At 40.6% G+C, this 19,603-nt stretch overlaps 1 protein-coding gene across 26 annotated transcripts in view; it reads right to left on the bottom strand.

Moving 5' to 3' along the window:
- Ptk2 (protein tyrosine kinase 2) overlaps positions 1-19,603 on the bottom strand; it is a 333,580-nt gene that overhangs the window by 8,341 nt on the left and 305,636 nt on the right. For 19 of the 26 annotated variants that reach the window (XM_063230987.1, XM_063231002.1, XM_063231009.1 and 16 more), the window contains 3 exons: positions 9,364-9,426; positions 5,060-5,099; positions 4,624-4,730 (listed from right to left, as the gene is read on the bottom strand). In XM_063230987.1, the coding sequence (XP_063087057.1) occupies positions 4,624-4,730; positions 5,060-5,099; positions 9,364-9,426 (210 nt within the window). The remainder of the gene's footprint in view (positions 1-4,623; positions 4,731-5,059; positions 5,100-9,363; positions 9,427-19,603) is intronic. The other 7 variants (XM_063231008.1, XM_063230989.1, XM_063230993.1 and 4 more) reach the window with 1 other exon arrangement.

The raw sequence follows: 19,603 nt of genomic DNA, 5'->3' as shown, positions 1-19,603 counted from the left end.
TGAAGCCCCGGGTCTTGGGGACAGATGAGAGACACCAGCAAATGTTATGTAAGCACTGAAAGCAGAATGATATGGATCTCCAGGAAATTGTCAAATTGGTTAGAATTACAAAGACAACTCTGTGTGTGCACAAATGCATGCACATGTATTTTAGAGACCAAAGTATGGCACATAACAACTAATTCTGTGCTTGGTTGTTCCAAACTTTGAGAATGAGATACAAAAGTGCAAAAATAACTCATTTACGGCAAAGATGTTCATGTCTCAGTTTCTGGCAAATACAGACGCTGTTTTTGGCATCTGGCAGTCACAACAAGCCAAGCGTGCTTCTACTTGGTAATCTACTTGCTAATTCAGAGTCATATGCAGACAGCAGGGTGTGATGCAGTGAGCTGGACAGACACACAGATATGATGTGCTTACCCTCCATGGCTATTGTCGAGCGGAAGGTGAGGAAAAGTTAAAGGAATTTATCAGAGAAAAGGAAAAAAGAAAAACAATATTAATAAGACAGCAGATAATCCCCCACAAAACACATGAGCAGAACACAAAGGCGCTGGATGCAAGGCTACTCTCTGCTAAACTTGCAGTCTGTCAGGAGCACTGCTGCACCTGCCATATCCCCAGGGTATAGTGAGTTACCCAAAGCCCTGCCATGCACTATGCTTGTTCCTAGGAGATATGAGAGTAGGACAGCATGCAAAGCCTTGAAATGACAATTGGCAGCCGTGCAAGAATCAACAGAATAATACTCTTTGTAAGAAAGGAGAAAGACATGTTTAATCTGACTTCTGAGGGATTTGCGAAAAATTGCTCAACCCTCTTCCCATGCCCAGCCCTCCTGGGAAATCTTCATCAACTACATTACCCTAAGATTCCTGGCATGGGGCTGTATCAAAAGACCTCAGGAGTTCATTTATTTATTTTTTGATGAAGTAGAACAGGCAAACAGGCAATGTCCTTATAACTGCTTACCACTCCTCACAAAAAAAAAATGTTTCATGGCCTTAACATGAAAATTCCATAGCATCTTTTGTTATATTTTTGAGATTCACTAAGTTTCCCAGGTTGGCCTAAAACTTGCAATCCTCTTGCCTCAGCTGCTTGAATAGCTGGGAATACAAGTGTGTGCCACCATGCACAGCACGTAGCACTGTAAGTTGTGAGGTGTGTTTTCCCGTGCACTACAGAGATCAAAGAGTTTATAACTGCATTGTTTCTAAGAGAGGAATTGCTGTATTTTACTTTTTACACTGAGAATCACAGTGCAGCCTTCTGTTTACCTTTGCAGGATGTCCCTGTTCAAATTCCAACAATACAGAAAGGTAGGTAGCTTCCCAAGGAAGGTGCCAAGGGAGAGTTCCACCAAGGTAAGAAATATGATCAAAACTACAGTTAATGTTTAAATTAAAAAATAATTACATTAAACGACATATTGGCATTAACCTCTCAAAGTAATCCCCCTTGCTTTGACCATATTTATTCCACCTTTCCTGCCACTTTCTGAAGCAGTTCTACAAGTCCTCTTTCGAGTATCTTTAGTTGAGCTATCATGGCTGCCTTCGTATCCTGAATTGAATCAAAACATTGATCTTTCATGCTAGATAGAAGAGACAGAAGTTGCAAGGTGCCAGATCTGATAAGGCGAATGAGGATATACTGTAACATTTTATAAGATTGCCTTTCCTTTGGATGGCACTCAGCAACAGGATTCACTGTACTTTTGATCATACCTCATAAAGACACTATGAAAGAGACTTTCAGAACTGCTTCACTAAATAGTAAAATGGTGCAGTAAGAGTGTTCGAAGTAAGGAGATATTTTGAGGGGAGTAATGGCAATGTCTTTTAGCATAATATTTAAAATTTAATCATTTGCTATATGTTTTGACCTCTGCCTATATATAACAAACCTGTAATTCTAGGAAATGGAAGGCGGTTTATTTTAACCTACTTCAAGCTTCTGCTCTTTTGTTCATTCTTGGCCCAACTCTTGTAACAGAAGTGCACTGTCATAATGCTTCTAGAGACCATTCCCAATGATATTCTAGAAGTCAGGCTTGGTTTGGAGAAACATTTTTTTATTAGTTTCCCATTTTCTGAAGTTTGACAACTTGGGAATTCTTTGCCTGGTAGTAACAAGAAACCAATTCTACTTAGGTTAATGTGTAAAGACAGGGAATTAAGAACAGGCCTGGGAGTGTAATTCAGTGGTAGGTTACTTGCCTCGCAAGCATGAGGCCTTGGGTTTAATCCCTAGCACCAAGAAAACAAAATAAAATCCCCCTAAAATACCAAAAAATGTAAAGTCACCAGAGAAAAATGGAAACTAATCATCTTGGGCTAAAAGTTTTTGGGTGAATCATTTTAGTTATACACAACATTTTCTTTTTTTCTCCCCCTGGTACTGGGAATTAAACTTAGAACCTTGTGCTTGCCAGGCAGGCACTGTGCCACTGAGCTATATCCCTAGCCCAGGGCAAATACATCTGCATCACAATGGTATGTTCTTATAGGCTAGATTTAATAACCTCTATCAAACTAGCAGATAGTGAAGAAACATATACTTAATAGTAGTTATTTAAAAATCTTTACTCAATATATAAGTAAGCATATTGTTTCTAGCAAGACTTCTACTTGCTTAATGCTCTACATTAAGAGGACTCACAACTGTATTTATTCACTGTGTCATTCCAACTATGAAAAATTTACATTTACTGGTGTTCTAGGGTGGCACCTCATCTGTCTACCTCTTATGTTGGCTTTTCAGTACAACATAAACCATTGTGAAAGGTTGCTTTTAAGCCAGGCGTGGTGGCTCATGCCTGTAATCCAAGCAATCAGGAGGCTGAGGCAGGAGGATCGTTGTGAGTTCGTGACCAGCCTGGGCTACAAAGTGAGCTCAAGGCCTGCCTGAACTGCAGAGGGACCCGTTTCAAAAAGAGCAACAAAACAAAACAAAACAAAACAACCAAAAAACCCCAACAACTCCCCGCCAAAAGTTTGCTTTTGAGGCAAACAGCTCATTAACCTAATTTCTCTCCCTTTCTTTTAACAAAAAAGTATTTCAAGCTGTATTAGGAATGGTTGTTTTCCCCTGAATCTTCTCTGATAAAACCCAATGTATTGTTAACAGAGCCACAGTGAAAGTACAAGTGGTGAGAAGTGCTCTGGACAATCATCTAGCAGGAGCATCCCAGCCCAACTGTGCCTGCTTGATGCAGGCTCCTGAACAGACATAGCAACCCTGCTTTCACTTGTACGCCAACTTGCCCTGGGCCTGGCAAGGACCTGGTCTCTTCCCTAAGATGATCTGGGTCTTCTGTGATAACAACATGTCCACTTCTGACCATGACTCACCCAGAGCAGCTCTGGAGGTATGCACTTTGAGCAGAGGCATGTAAGTGTGCAGTCTACAGGTCCAGCTACTGGAGCTGTGTGACCCTGAACAGCCTGCTTCACCTCTGTGAGCACCAGTTGTGTATTATGAAAAACGTAACCACCATCAATTTTGTGAGGCTGATACAAAGATTTAAAACACGGAGAAAGTCTGTCACGATATTTGGCTCAATCAGTGGTAGTGATAGGGAAAGCAAAGGTTATCATAAACAGATTCCGTATTTATTGGATCTAAGAGGCCATCCATTATTGCACCATGTTCTTATGTAGCACTAAGAAAGAAAAAAAAAATGCTGCCAATTAAACCAACATAGCACCCCAATTCTAGAGACACTGAAATGTTATCAGCCTGAGAAGTGGGACATATTTTGATTTTGTTTGAGACAGTGTATTGCTATGCAGCTTAAGCTCACTTTGTAGCCCACACTGGTCTCAAACTTGCAAGGATCCTCCTGCCTGAGCCTACTGAGTGCTGGGATTATCAGGCATGAGCCACCACACCCAGCTTGTGGAGCATATTTTGAGAGGTAGTTTGTAACTTCCTGCGCAAAGTGAAGTGATTGTATCTCTGTGAGTGGCTGAGGTAGAAGAGTACCCTTCTCCTGACCCACAGGAAAGCTGCCCCAGTACTTGGTGAGACTGTGAGGGAACAATGGAAAGTGAGACAGAGGTATCCTAGTGGCACATACCAGGCAGGCAGAGGCTGAAAACCCCCTACCCTGTCTGTGGTTGTGCTTGACTGAAACGTTACCCTTACAAGCTCTACTTGTACTTTTACAAACATGATTCTAATTCTGGATGGAAAGTAAGTTTTTCATGAAGACACATTTACAAACTTGGAGACAGCAAGTCCACATAAAGTTCTCATGCCAGTATCCTGACGTAATTTTTTTAGATGGGGAGACAGGGTCTCACCATACAGGGTAGGCTGGCTTTGAACTTGCTTATCCAGCTTAGGCTGATCTTGAACTCACAACAATCCTCGTGCCTCAGCCTCCTGAGTGCTGAGTTAATTATATCTTAAAACCAGAAGTGATACATGCCAGAATGCCAGGTCCTAATGCTTATTACGCTGACAGAAAACCAGGAAAAGAATTCATGCAACACTTTCCTGGCTTTCAGAGGGTTTAGAACCAGGGATATGGGTTCCTGGGAACCCCCATAGTATTCTCAGTACCACCCCAACCACTCTATGACAAAGATGTCATCTGCCTCAAGTACTCACCTTGACACCCTCATTGTAGCTGTCCCCAGGGCTGCTGAGGCTGGCAAGGCTGCCGAGATGACCAGGAGCTCCAGGGCGTGGAGGTTTCTTTGGTGGAGCTGCAGGATCTGGTAAAGCGGAATGATTTGCATTATGAACATTAACAAAGAGAAAGCTAATGGTTCCTAGATACCATGCACCACCCAGCATTGTTTTAACAGAGAGTAGTCTACTAGTCTTTCTGTTCTAAGTCTCTGATACATTATGGCCATAGATACCTCTTTCCAGTATTCTAGTCATAGGTTATACATGGTAAGTACCACAATTGCTGAGGTCTGTTCAGGGAAGACTACTAAAACCATACGGGCATTCCCAAGTTAAGACATTACATGTACTCAGAGCATGCGCCTGCCAAATTATACAAACTTCTCAATATACAACTCATTTCTCCACTGACCTGGTTTACCCACAGGCTGATAGATGTGTTGGTTTCCAGTCTGTGGGAAAAGAAAAGTTTTGTCAGTGTACTGGAGTGTACAAAGGGCAATGACCACCCTCCTTCTTCTCTATCTATCCATCCCTTTAAACTCTACACCAGATGCTGGGTCTGAAGATGGGCAAGTTAGGGGACTGCCTAAAGGATTCAGCTGGGAGTAGATTAGGAAAATTCCAAATAATGCCAAGAAGACACGTGGAAAGCTCTGTGACACAAGCAAGCACAGGATGCTCTGGGACCACAGATAGAAAAGTCACACATTTACAGTTTACCTTTAAAGGTCTAAAACCCCAGGCCTTCCTAGCATCTGTGCCTGCTCATCATCCTTGTGCTCAGGATGCTCCTACCCCTCTTCTCGCAATCTCTCTTGTCACATCCTGGGTGCAGTCAGAACAACGATGACAAGAGGGGCCTAGTAGCATCGGGTTGTTTGGATGTCCCTTGGGCCCATAATGACACCATTCCTGAAGCACTGTGTTCACCAGGGCCTGGTTGGAGAAGCCAAACCATTGCCTTCCTAAAGGTCTGTCCCAGGAAAAAGATATCTCCATGGCCTGGCATAGTGGTGCATGCCTGTAATCCAAGTAATTTGGGAGGCTGAGGCAAGAGGACTGCAAGTTTGAGCTCAGCATGGGCAACAACTTAACTGGAGCAACTGGGCACTGTCTCAAAATAAGGACAGCTGGGGATGTAGTGCAGTGCAAAGTTCAATCTTCAGTACCAAAGTGGGGTAGGGGAAAGAAGACGCCTATAGGTAATACTAGCTGTTCTTTAGGTTATGTCTGAAACTGCATTTAAAATAGTCTCAGTGTAACTAAAGGAAAAAACTATTTTAAGAATCATACTTCTGAAAAGACCCTTCTTATCTTAAAATAATGAACTGGTTTATATACAGTATATTATTTTCTATTAGAAAGAGAGCTGCTTTAACATACAAGGGCTATGAAATAGCACACACAATTCAAAGTGTTCCTCCACTGAGAAGCATGGTTGTTTCCAACAAGTCTTTTTTCTTTTTGAGATAGGGATCTTGAACTTGAGATCTTCCTGTGTGAGCCACCAAAGTAGCTGGGATTACAGGTGTGCATCAGTGCATTTGGCAAAAACAAGACTAAACAACTTTTCTTTTGTGGCACTGGCAATGAAATCCAAGCTTCATGCAAAGCAAAGCACATGCTTGACCACTAAGCTATATTCCGAGCTCCCTACCCTGACTCTAAATCTTGTAAACCCCTCAGAGCTTGGAGGTGTGAAAAAAAGATTCCCGTACAGCTTGCTTTTGTGCAGTCCTGACAGCAAAGTGGGGAGAGATAGATAATAAACAGCTTGTTAGATAGCAGCTGTGTCCAAAGAAGAAAGCAGAAGGCTCAGGTGGAGGGAGAGGAACCATGGGTCATGTCTTTTGAGAACCTCATTGTCTCAAGGCATGGACATCAAGGGAAGCTATGCACTAATCTGGGTAAAGAACAACAGTGTCTGAGGAGCAGTGAGGTGGTCCAAGTAGCTAGGAGCAAGGAAAAGGAATAGTGGCAATATGGCCAAAATGTTAAAAACAGTGTCTGCTGGCTGTGTTGTACATGGTAACATCCAAACCTACTAGGTGGACTTTTTGGTTGATATTAGGTGACAGCACCATTCAACTAGACCATCTTATTCTTAGGATCTTTTAAAATCATGTAACAAAAAATGCATGCGTGCTGAACACACTGAGGCTTTCCTGCTCTCGAGGGTCAGGCACATAAGTTGGCTGTGCTGTGTATCTGGAGCCAGGCACACTCATGGTTCTGCTGCACAGGTACTGTGGGCCTTAGAGAGGACATGGGACTATAGGACGTGGTTCTCTTTGTTGAATGAACTTGAATGTTATTTTAAAGTTCAAATAGGATTTTACTTTTTGGCACTTTAACATATCAGTTTTTCATTATATAGTTATTAAAGTCTATCAGCTAGTTCACACCTATTTATTGCTTTCTAGCCAAATAGTTCTCCCTGAAACTGGCATGCTTTCAAGTGGTAAAGCTCGAGTATTTCAAGAAATGGGTCAAAACTAAATTGTTAGCTTTACAAAAGGACAAAGAAAAAAAACCCAGAGATAGTCAGAGGATGTCAACAGTGCCTAAAAAGGAAGTAAGGGAAGCCTGCTAAGGTAGGTTGGCCCTGTTTGTGAGTCCATCCTCTGGTGTCTGGTATTGAATAGGAATGCCTGGGGCAAACTTCTGTCTAGTCCTGAACCACTCATTTGTGGACTTTGGGTGACAGCAGTACTTAATGTGTCGGGAATGATGGGAGGATTCAGTGATGTGCCACAAGTGACCCACTCAGCCTGGCACCTTGTAGTACTAATTAAATTCTTAGTACAAAGCACTCTTGTTACTGCCTATCCCTGCATGCAAAAAACTCTCTGATCATAGGTGGGTCTGTCACATGTCTCCCTACCTCACAAGTTCTTATAATAAAGCATTTCTGAATAAACATCTATCCAGGTCTGATTCATTCATTCTACATATTTTCTGAGGACTTTCTATGTGACACATACTGGGAACATAAAGAATTTTCCCTTTTCTAACAAATTTCCTATTACAGTTTTCTAAACAGCCAGTCTCTTAGATAAAGTTTACTTTTTTTTGTTTGCTATGTAGTTTAAGCGGGCTCAAACTGTGTAGCCCAGGTTAGCCTCAAACTCCTAGCTCAGGCTTCTGAGTGCTGAGATTATAAGTATGTATCATCATAGCTTGTTTAGTATTTATTTTTGTACTGAATCTGTTTGTTTATTTGGGTACTGGGGATTATTGAACCCAGGGTCCTCATACTGAGCTACATCCTCAGGCCATCTTTAAATTTTGAGATAGGCTTTTGCTAAGTTAGTAGGTATCCAGGCTGGAGCTGAACTGGCAATCCTCCTGCTCCTGTCTTAGCCTCCTCAAGTATTGAGGTTGCAGATTTGTGTCACCATACCTAGCTCATTCCTTGTTAAAAAAATCATAGCAGACTGCTTACTATACATTAGTCTTTCCAACATAAGCTCAGTATATGGAAACTTTAAATGGATGGTCATGTGATATTTCTGCCCATAAACTATGGAACTACTGGTATGTCTGATCTTGGCAATGTGTACAGACCACTAAGCCAAGAACATTCTGATAGGAGATGCCAAACCATCAGAGGCTGGCAGCTGGGCAGGTATGTCAGGTGCCCAATATCAGGGGCAGAGGGAATTTTATGGTGTGGGTTAGGAAAAGTTCCTAGTAGAATGCATTGTTCCATAGAATGCATTGTGGAGCTGCTTGGAAGATGGAATTGTAATTAAGGTTGGTGCTTCATTCCATTCAAAGGTTACTAGGGAATGGTCTAGAATACATTCAGCACGTTTGTCTCAAAGTTGGGTGCTACTTCGTGTATGGTGAAAGTGTTTAAAAGGCCTTAAGATCAGAGCTGACAGCTGCACATTTGTACATGTGTCTGGAAGTCAACTTGGTGATTTTTCCTATTCAGAAGCTTTATATAGCTAAAATGTTAGCCTCATTAAGTCTGTTACCTGACAAGAACAGTGTGGCTTTAAAGAAATCTGCATTAAAAAGCCAGATGTGGTAGCTCACTGAGGAGGCTAAGACTGAGACTGGAGGAAAGCTGTGAGTTTTAGGATAGCCTGGCCAAAACAGTGGTTTAAGGACAGTCTGAACTACAAATTGATATCTTGTCTTGAGAAACTTAAAAGAAACACTCTGCTTTAGTTTAAACCACATGTCTGATGGTGAAAATCCTGACAAACAATTTAAAGTACTTTTCTTCAAATACTAGAAAACATTTCTAAGCAGTTTTAAATATATTTGGAATAATTATAAGCTAGCTCTTTATGGAGAATTTCAAGCATTTCAACCCATACACCCATAAGAACAAAAATTTTACTTGAACAAGTTTTTATGCAACTGTGGAAGCTTTTATAACCATGCAATAAAAGTATGCAAATTTAGTAAATGATAACTTACATGTAACAGTCAATTTGCTTAAATATTTCCTTGGGTCACAGAAAGTTTGGCTTACTACAAAAAGCCTTTATCAGCAGTAGAGCACAAACTCCTGCATCTGCATTAAGGTATATTTTAATAATCTTAATTAAAATGTTCACTTTATTCACTGAATTGATTATTCTGTCCTGTATCACAAGTATCAGTCAGGTTGGATACTTTACTTACAACAATGAGTCAATGGCCCATTCACATGAGATATGAAGTCAAACCCTAGTGAAAACTCAAGCAAGGGCTTACCGGACCCTGAAGACTCCCATCCTCTCTGTCAATGCTGCCTCGAGAGAGCCTCACGTCAGGTTTCTTAAGAAATTAAAAACGGAAATAACTTCATTTTTACTTGAAGATTACTGATAGATTCAGTCAAAAATTCCCTCCTCTTATAACACATCTGTTCTCTGTTGCAGCATGCAGAACCAACCCCCGCTCCCCCAATCTCTGGCCTTCTCCAGGGCAAGCATTGTTTCATCCTATGGCGAAAGTCCTGCCTGTTTCTCAGGTCTGTGTAAGATAACATTCCTCACTGTGGCATTTGATACCCCGTATCTCCATCTCCTATGACGGCCATGCTCAGAGCAGCCTTTTGATGACTTCAAGGGAAGTTCCTTTCCACATCAGGGCCCCATAAAGCAATGGGTGCATGAGTTATTGATAGCTCATCATAGGAATCCGGGTAGACACGAATTGTTAATGATCCTCAGTGCTATTGTGTGGGAAAGAATGAACACAGGGCATATTTCAGCTCACTTGTGGAAAAACTCTAATAACCAGAGGTGCCTTCAACAGGAGAGATAGTGCTGGGAGCAGCATTAGACTGAACAACGAGGGCAGGGATACCTAGTGCTTGTAATGTGTTTACTCAGTGGAAATGATGCCATCCTCATGCACCCCAGCCTATCTCCCCAGTGTGTACCCTGCCCAGCCAGCACAGGGAGCACATTCAATATACTGCTTATTGAGATAAATTCCAAGCTAAGATGTCAAAAAGACATTCACTTTTATTGAAAAATTTCCACCCAAAATCAATTAGGTGGGAAATGACCTAAATTTGCAATGCACGTTGAGAAAATAGACTTCTATAAAGTATGACAGAAAAGGAAACTAGAAAAGTTCTAAATAAAATACTTATGATTACAAGGTTGGCATCCTGTCTGCTATGCTTCTAAACTGTGAAGAGCATGACCTAAATAAAGCCCTAAAAGTAAAATGCTGTTCTATAGTTACATGCACGATAACGTTAGGGATTAGTACTGTTAATCCCCAATGCCCAGTGTTCCATTTTCAGAATGTTCATAACAATGGAACATAATCAGGTTTTCTTCTCTACAAATTCTTGTTCCTTGACTTTTTCTAGGTAACATTTCATGCAAAAATTTTAAAAAATGCCATCTTTGGTATAAATGGGTTAAAAACCAGTTCTTATTACACAAGTCAGAGGTAACAAATATAGGATGTATATAGGAAAAGCCAACATGGAGCCAGGCAGTTGGCTCACTGTGTCAGATTGTGCTGTATCTTCTACCATAACGGAGTATGTCAGAAGACAGGCACAATTGTGATTGGGAGGAAAATGCACTCAAGAGCAGAGTCAGAGGCATGTAGTTCCTGGCTTGAACGACACACTCTCCTCTCTGGCAGGAGGATAGACAGCAGTAGACAGATATTAGTCAATCACTGACCCCAGCTTGTGAGTGAGGGGCAATGGCTGGGGCTGCTTCGTTAGGTCCTGTTTCAGAGAGATATTCAAACTGAACACAACTCATGCTGAGGACTTGGTTATGGAAAGTCAGTATGTAAACAGAAGCTGAGACACAGGCTGGCAGACAAAAGAGCAGGACAGAAGCACTTAAATTCCTACTGCTGGCAGCTGGACTGTGGCTGTGTGGGATGATAGCCACACTGCTAGGAAATCACATCAAAGAGCATGGTATCTGCTATTTACTTCCAAATGGTTCAGAAAAAAACAAGATGTATAAACATGCAGAGCTAATGGTAAAGCAAATGTGGCCTGGTGTTAAAATTGTGGAATTTGTGTAAAGAGAATATTGGAATTGTTTGTACCCTTTTTTCTAATTTTTCTAAGTGTGAAACTATGCCTATCCCTTTTGCCATCTCCTTTGGAGATAGCGTGAAAACTGGGTCTCCTCCTAAGTCCTGATGGAGGATTCTGGGCAAAGAGAGGATGTCTTGCACCAAGGTTATTAAGCTCATGATTCTGGAGGCTGGGAAGTTCAACAAAAAGGTACCAGCATTTGCTTGGCTTCTAGTCTGCTTCAACTCACAGTGGACAGCAGAAGGGCAGGTGGGTGCATGCTAAAAAGAGGGCCCAATTCACTTGACAGCTCTAACCCATTCCTTAGACAAAAGGTGCTAATCCATTAGGGAAGACTCTCCCCCATGACAAGGACGCTTTCCCGTATACCCTCCACATTGCTGCACTGAGGAATTATGGCGATTTATTTTTTATCAGTACCGGAGATCGAACTCACGACTGCGTGCTTGCAAGGCAGGTGCTTATGCCAGTGAGCTAAATACCCAGGCCCGAAATTACGGTTTTAACATCAGGACTTCCTATGGACACCCTAAAACTCTACCTATGGAGAATTGGGCTTGACACTACTGTAGAAAAACAAAACAAAACGCAACAGCAAAACACCCAGCATTTCCAGCTTATGATGAGTCATTTCATAGTCACATAAATTGTGAAGCCTCCAGTGGAACAGAGCAGTGGATGGGGTGAGCTACAATAGCTAACTGTTAAGCGGTAATAAGCAACACTACAGTTGAGTATTAAAAAACTGGGTGTTAGCCCTAACAGGCTGCAACTTCTCATTCCTAATAAACAGAAAAGGCAGGATCCTGAGACAGCCTGAAAGTAGTCACTTGCTACAGAGGTCTCCACATCAGTCATAAAAGCTACCTATCATAAATAATTTACAAGTATCAATGCAGAGAACAACGTACAATGCAAAAACATGGAAGACGCAACCCCAGACCTTTAGCTCACTCAAGGTAAATTCAAGGGGCAGTGTGGTGGAAGAAATAAAAATTCACCCAGCTGAACTTTCTGAAATAGTATCAGTGGAAGTAACAAAGCAGATGAATGAGTCTCTAGAAAAAAGAAAAACCAAAACCAAAGCCAACCAGAAAATAAAAGCCACAGAAATAAGTACATAGATAATTTAAGAGATGATAACCATGATAAAAGATATGCTTAGTGATCTACAGTAGATAACATAAAAAATATAGAGAAGATCAGGAAAGTGACGTAAACCATGAATGCCCACCCAACATAGGAAAGAAATGGTTTCCATAAAAGAGATTCAGACAGATATTCAGGAGATTAAAAATTGTACTGAAAGTATTTGCAGCAGAACCAACCAATATGAAGACAAAGTATCAGATACAGAAGACAGAGTTTCAGTTAGTGATCATCAAATGAAAGAGTCCTTAAATGTAGCAAAGGATCATGAAAAATCAACCCAACAGATAAAAGCAAAGAATAACAACATAACACTAACTGAATTCAATAAAAAATCAGAAGCTAGGACAAAGGATATAGAAAAACCTGTTCACAGAAGTAATAGCAAAAAACTTTTTAAACATGGAAAAAGAATCTGACACACAGATAAGTGAAGCTAGTAGACCTCTAATTAGCCATGTTCACACACACACACACACACACACACACACACACACACACACAAACCTATAAAAACAAAACCTAAAAACTATACCAAAGCATGCACTATTTAAGATTCCAGAAATTCAACCCAATGACAAAACAGAAAAAGCTTTTAGAGAAAAAAAAAAAAAAAAAACATCTATAAAGGAAAACCCATCAGAATCACAACTGACTTCTCAACATAAACCCTTAAGTCAAGGAAACCATGAAGTGAAGTATTTCAAGTCTTAAAAGAAGCCTTTAACCCAGACTGATGTATCCCAAAAAATGATCTTTCAAAATTGATGGAGAATGAGATACTTCCATGAGAAAGAACACTTGAAGAAACTCATGACCATTGAATTAGCAAGCTTCAAAAAGTTCTCAAAGGGAGCTGGGGATTTAGCTCAGTGGCATAAGCGCCTGCCTTGCAAGCAGGCAGTCGTGAGTTCGATCCCTGGTACGGATAAAAATGAAAAAGACAAAAAAAAAAAAAAAAAAAAAGTTCTCAAAGATATTCTGGAAAAAGACAATGAAAAAAATTTCAAGAATCCCAGGTCTGCAGAGGAGGAGCTGGGCAGATCTGGGGTGCCCTCACTGGCCTCTCGGCGTGTCTGGAGGACTCTGGATTTCTGCGCCCAGACTGCCGGAGTTCCCTCAGGCTTCCAGGTGCAGTGAAGGAGAGAGGTGGGTTTGAGGCTTCCACATCAGCCTCCCCATTCCCTGCTTCATTTGGAGACCTGCTGAGCTCCCGATAGGTGGGCTGGCCCACACTACCAGCCTAGCCCAGCCTGTTTAGCTGCCGCGCCTGGCCATAGGTCTGCAGAGGAGCTGGGCAGATCTGGGGTGCCCTCACTGGCCTCTCTGCGTGTCTGGAGGACTCTGGATTTCTGCGCCTAGACTGCCGGAGTTCCCTCAGGCTTCCAGGTGCAGTGAAGGAGAGAGGTGGGTTTGAGGCTTCAACATCAGCCTCCCCATTCCCGGCTTCATTTGGAGACCTGCTGAGCTCCCGATAGGTGGGCTGGCCCACACTACCAGCCTAGCCCAGCCTGTTTAGCTGCCCCGCCTGGCCATAGGTCTGCAGAGGAGGAGCTGGGCAGATCTGGGGTGCCCTCACTGGCCTCTCTGCGTGTCTGGAGGACTCTGGATTTCTGCGCCTAGACTGCCGGAGTTCCCTCAGGCTTCCAGGTGCAGTGAAGGAGAGAGGTGGGTTTGAGGCTTCAACATCAGCCTCCCCATTCCCGGCTTCATTTGGAGACCTGCTGAGCTCCCGATAGGTGGGCTGGCCCACACTACCAGCCTAGCCCAGCCTGTTTAGCTGCCGCGCCTGGCCATAGGTCTGCAGAGGAGGAGCTGGGCAGATCTGGGGTGCCCTCACTGGCCTCTCTGCGTGTCTGGAGGACTCTGGATATCTCTGCAACCAGGGAGGGTCCACAGGTTCCTGAAGCACTGCAGCCTGTGGTGAGTACCCTAACCCGGCTGCGATTGAAGAACTGTGGAGCTTCCAAGGGGCAGGTGGGCGCACAGTGTCCCTGAGGCCCAGCTTGTCTGGAACTGCGGAGTTCTGAGCAAGGCAGAGGAGGGCCACTGGTTCTGTAGGCCTAATGGCTTGGAGTAGCGCGGCGCCAGAGTCTCAGTAGCTCCAAACATAGAAGGGGATTTTCAACAGATCCTGAGGAAGCTTTCAAATAACACTTGAAACACAGAAATATAGGAAAATGACAAAACGAAAGACCAAATTACAACCTCAAACCTCCAGCCCATCTCAAGAAACCCTAGGAGCGATGTATATAGAAGAAAATATATCCCATCCACCTCATATATCGGACACAATAGCCACTGAAATTGACAAGCAACTCCAGGAAGCTTTAAAGAAATTCAAACTCGAAATAATCTCCCAGATAAAAGAAGAAATGATAAAAGAAATGAAAGAGACTCTAAATATATCTAAAGAAAACACAGATAAAAAATTGGAGGAACTAAACAAAAAGATAGAATCCCTAGACGAGCAATATAAGAAACAAACAGAATACATAATGCAGATGCACAGAGATATACAGGAAATAAAAAACTCCACTGAAAGCTGTAAAAACCGCCTTAATGAAAGTGAAGATAGAATTTCAGACCTTGAAGACAGGATTGCAGCTAGTGAACAGGAAAGGAAAGATCTTTTGAAAATAACAAGGAACCAGGAAACAACAATTCAACAACTGCAAGACGATGCAAAGAAGAATAACATAAGAATGATAGGGATTAATGAAAGAGAGGGAGACAACATGAAGGATGTCAGGAGGATATTTAGAGAAGTAATAGCTGAAAATTTCCCAAGCATGAGATCAGAAACTGACATCAGCATCAGTGAAGCATATAGAACTCCAAACAGTCATAACCAAAATAAAACTACACCCAGACATATAATAATCACCATCCCAGAAATCCAACACAAGAATAGATTATTAAAAGCTGTCAGAGAGAAAAGACAAATCACTTATAAAGGAAAACCTATCAGAATCACAGCAGACTTCTCAGCACAAACGATAAAGTCAAGAAGAGCATGGAGTGAAGTATTCCAGATCCTAAAGCAAAATGATTTCCAACCAAGACTGATATATCCTGCAAAACTATCATTCAAAATAGATGGTGCAATACGATACTTCCATGACAAAGAACAGCTGAAGAACTTCATGAACACCAAACCAACCCTGCAAAAAATATTGAAAGACAGTTTAGATACACAAAGGAAAAAACCACTAAGCAAAGCAAATAATTAAACAGAACCGAAAGATAAAGATGCAACAGCAGAGAGATAACATTCCTACAATTAACCAGCATTTAACAGTAATAACCATTAATGTAAACGGTCTCAATGCACCAATCAAAAGAAACAGACTAGCAGAATGGATCAAGAAACAAAATCCAACCATATGCTGTTTACAGGAAACCCATCTAACCAAGAAAGATACTCACAGACTGAAAGTCAAAGGATGGAAAACAATTCTTCATGCAGCAGGAATCCAAAAAAAGGCAGGAGTAGCCATTCTGTTTGCAGACAACGTGAACTTTAAACTAACAATGACCATAAAGGACAAAGAAGGTCACTACATACTCGTAAGGGGAAAACTCCAAGAGGAAGAGATAACTATCTTAAATATATACGCACCAAACTCCAGAGCACCCAGTTATATAAAACAATTATTAACAGAAATGAAAACTCAAATTATCAGTAACACAATTGTAACAGGAGACCTTAATATACCACTGACACCAAGGGACAGATCAACCAGACAGAAAATGAGCAAAGAAATAACAGAACTGAATCACACCTGTGAACAAATGGGTTTGATAGACATATACAGAATGTTCCACCCAACAACATCAGAATACACATTCTTCTCAGCAGTACATGGATCATTTTCTAAAATAGACCATATATTAGCTCACAGAACATATTTAAGCAAATGCAAAAGAGTTGAAATCATCCCTTGCATATTATCGGATCATAGCGCTCTGAAATTAGAAATTAATGACAAAGGATACTGCAAAAATTCCACAAACACATGGAAACTAAATAACACACTCTTGAGTAATCAGTGGGTCACAGAAGAAATTAAAGAAGAAATTAAACAATACCTAAAAGAAAATGAAAATGCAGATACAACTTACTGGAATCTGTGGGATGCAATGAAAGCTGTTCTGAGAGGAAAATTTATTGCACTGAGTTCCCACATCAGGAAAACAGAACGAATACAAATAAATAACTTGATGCTACACCTCAAACAGCTAGAAAAAGAAGAGCAAGTCAAGCCCAAAGCCAAAAGAAGAGAGGAAATTATAAAAATCAGAGCAGAAATCAATGCAATAGAGACTAAGAAAACAATCCAAAGAATCAACGAATCAAAGAGTTGGTTCTTTGAAAGAATAAATAAAATCGATAAGCCCCTAGCCAACCTTATTTAAAAAAGGAAAGAAAAAGCTCAAATTCATGCAATAAGAAATGAAAAAGGAGAAATCACTACAGACCCAATAGAAATACAGAGGATCATCAACACCTATTTCGAAAACCTCTACTCTCAAAAGTTTGATAACACAGAAGAAATAGACAGATTCTTAGAAGCATATGAAGTACCAAAGCTAGATCAAGAGGATATAAAACTGTTGAATAACCCAATCTCTGCTAATGAAATTGAGAATGTAATTGGGTCCTTGCCCACCAAGAAGAGCCCAGGCCCAGATGGATTCACTGCAGAATTCTACAAGAAATATAAAGAAGACCTAATGCCGACACTCCTCAAACTATTCAATGAAATTGAAAGGGAAGCAATCCTTCCTAAGTCATTCCTGGAAGCAAATATTACTCTAGTACCAAAACCTGAGAAAGACCCAACTATAAAAGAGAACTATAGATCGATCTCCCTAATGAACACAGATGCAAAAATCCTCAATAAAATATTGGCAAATAGGATCCAGCAAATCATCAAGAAGATTATACACCATGACCAAGTGGGATTCATCCCAGGAATGCAAGGATGGTTCAACATACGCAAATCAATAAATGTAATCCACCATATCAATAAAGCCAAAAATAAGAATCACATGATCATCTCTATAGATGCAGAAAAAGCCTTCAATAAGGTCCAACACTTATTCATGATAAGAACTTTACAGAAAATTGGAATAAATGGTCTTTACCTCAATATAATAAAGGCCATTTATGACAAACCAACAGCCAGCATCATACTAAATGGCCAAAAATTGAAAGCCTTTACTTTAAAATCGGGCACAAGACAAGGATGTCCTTTATCACCACTCCTATTTAATATAGTACTGGAAGTACTAGCCAGAGCAATTAGGCAAGAAAGAGAAATAAAAGGGGTAAAGATAGGAAAAGAAGAAGTTAAATTATCATTGTTTGCAGATGACATGATACTCTACATAGAAGACCCCCTAAACTCCATTGAAATACTCTTAGATACAATAAATAAATTCAGTAATGTGGCTGGATACAAAATCAATACTCAGAAATCAATAGCATTCCTATACACGAACAACAAAATTACAGAGAGGGAAATAAGAGAAACTGGCCTATTCACATTAGCAAGCAAAAAAATGAAATATTTAGGAATTACTCTTACGAAAGAAGTGAAAGACTTATACAGTGAAAATTATAATACACTGAAAAAGGAAATTGAAGATGATCTCAGAAAATGGAAAGACATCCCTTGCTCATGGATAGGAAGAACAAACATTGTGAAAATGGCCATTCTCCCAAAACTGTTATACAGATTCAATGCAATCCCAATAGAAATACCATCAACATACCTTATAGATCTAGAGAAATCACTCCTAAATTTCATCTGGAACCAGAAGAGACCTAGAATCGCAAAGGCAATTCTAAGCAGCAAAGACAAAGCAGGAGGCATCACAATCCCTGACTTGAAGTTATACTACAAAGCAACAGTAGTAAAATCAACATGGTATTGGAATCAAAACAGAGCCGAAGATCAGTGGAATAGATTAGAAGATACAACCACAACTACGAACACACTCAACCACCTTATTTTTGATAAAGGAGCCAAGCAGGTTCACTGGAAGAACGACAGTCTCTTTAATAAATGGTGCTGGAAAAACTGGCTCTCCATTTGCCGAAAACTAAAGCTAGACCAATGTCTATCACCATGTACTAAATTAAAATCTAAATGGGTCAAAGATCTGAATATTAAAACAGAAACACTAAATCTATTGGAAGACAAAATAGGTAGAAACCTTGGAGACATAGGAGTAGGTAAAGAATTCATGAACAGGACTCAAACCGCACGGGAAATACTTCCCAGAATCAATAACTGGGACCACTTCTTATTAAAAAGTTTCTGCATGTCAAAAGAAATCTCCAGCATAGTGAAAAGAAAACCCACAAACTGGGAAAAGATTTTAGTGAACTCTCTCTCAGACAAGGGCCTCTTGTCTAAAACATATAAAGAATTAAAGAAACTCAGACCTCCGAAATTCAAAGATCCAATCCAAAAATGGGCATCTGAGATGAATATGCAATTCTCAGATGAAGAAATGCAAATGGCAAATAAATACATGAAAAAATGCTCATCATCATTGGTCATTAGAGAAATGCAAATTAAAACCACACTGAGATACCATCTCACTCCTGAAAGAATGGCCAGGATCAAGAAAACCGACAACAAATGCTGGAGAGGCTGTGGGGAAAAAGGAACTCTCCTGCACTGCTGGTGGGAGTGTAGACTGGTACAGCCTTTGTGGAGATCTGTCTGGAGATTTCTCAAAAAGTTGGGACTGGAAATCCCATTTATTCCAGCTATTCCACTTCTAGGCATATTCCCAGAAGAACTGAAAGCATCATACCACAGTGATATATGTGCACCTATGTTTATAGCAGCACAATTTGTAATCGCCAGATCTTGGAAACAACCCAAGTGCCCATCAACTGAGGAATGGATAAAAAAGTTGTGGTATTTCTATACAATGGAGTATTATTCAGCTATACAGAAGGATCACATTGAGATATTTATCAATAAATGGGCGCAGCTTGAGACCATACTCATTAGTGAAATAAATCAATCTCGCATGTGTGAATACTGAATAGTTTCCCTAATGTAAATAATGATTCAAATATATAAAAATATGTGGTAATCATGATCCCCCATTATGTGGCCTTGAAGCCTTATAAAGTTTTCACTCATTAATTAGAAAGGCTTTATTCTGGGCTTCTTGATATGAAAATATTTGAAGCTAGAGTATATGAAGTTTTATCCAAATATTTCAAGGAAAAAGACACTATGGTAACTA

This window comes from Cavia porcellus, unplaced genomic scaffold (genome assembly GCF_034190915.1).
Source record: "Cavia porcellus strain 051 isolate PalLab524CR breed Dunkin Hartley unplaced genomic scaffold, mCavPor4.1 scaffold_19, whole genome shotgun sequence".
In the NCBI taxonomy this organism is placed as follows: domain Eukaryota; kingdom Metazoa; phylum Chordata; class Mammalia; order Rodentia; family Caviidae; genus Cavia; species Cavia porcellus.
The sequence above is the reverse complement of the archived record's forward strand: the minus strand, read 5'-3'. Positions and strand labels throughout refer to the sequence as shown.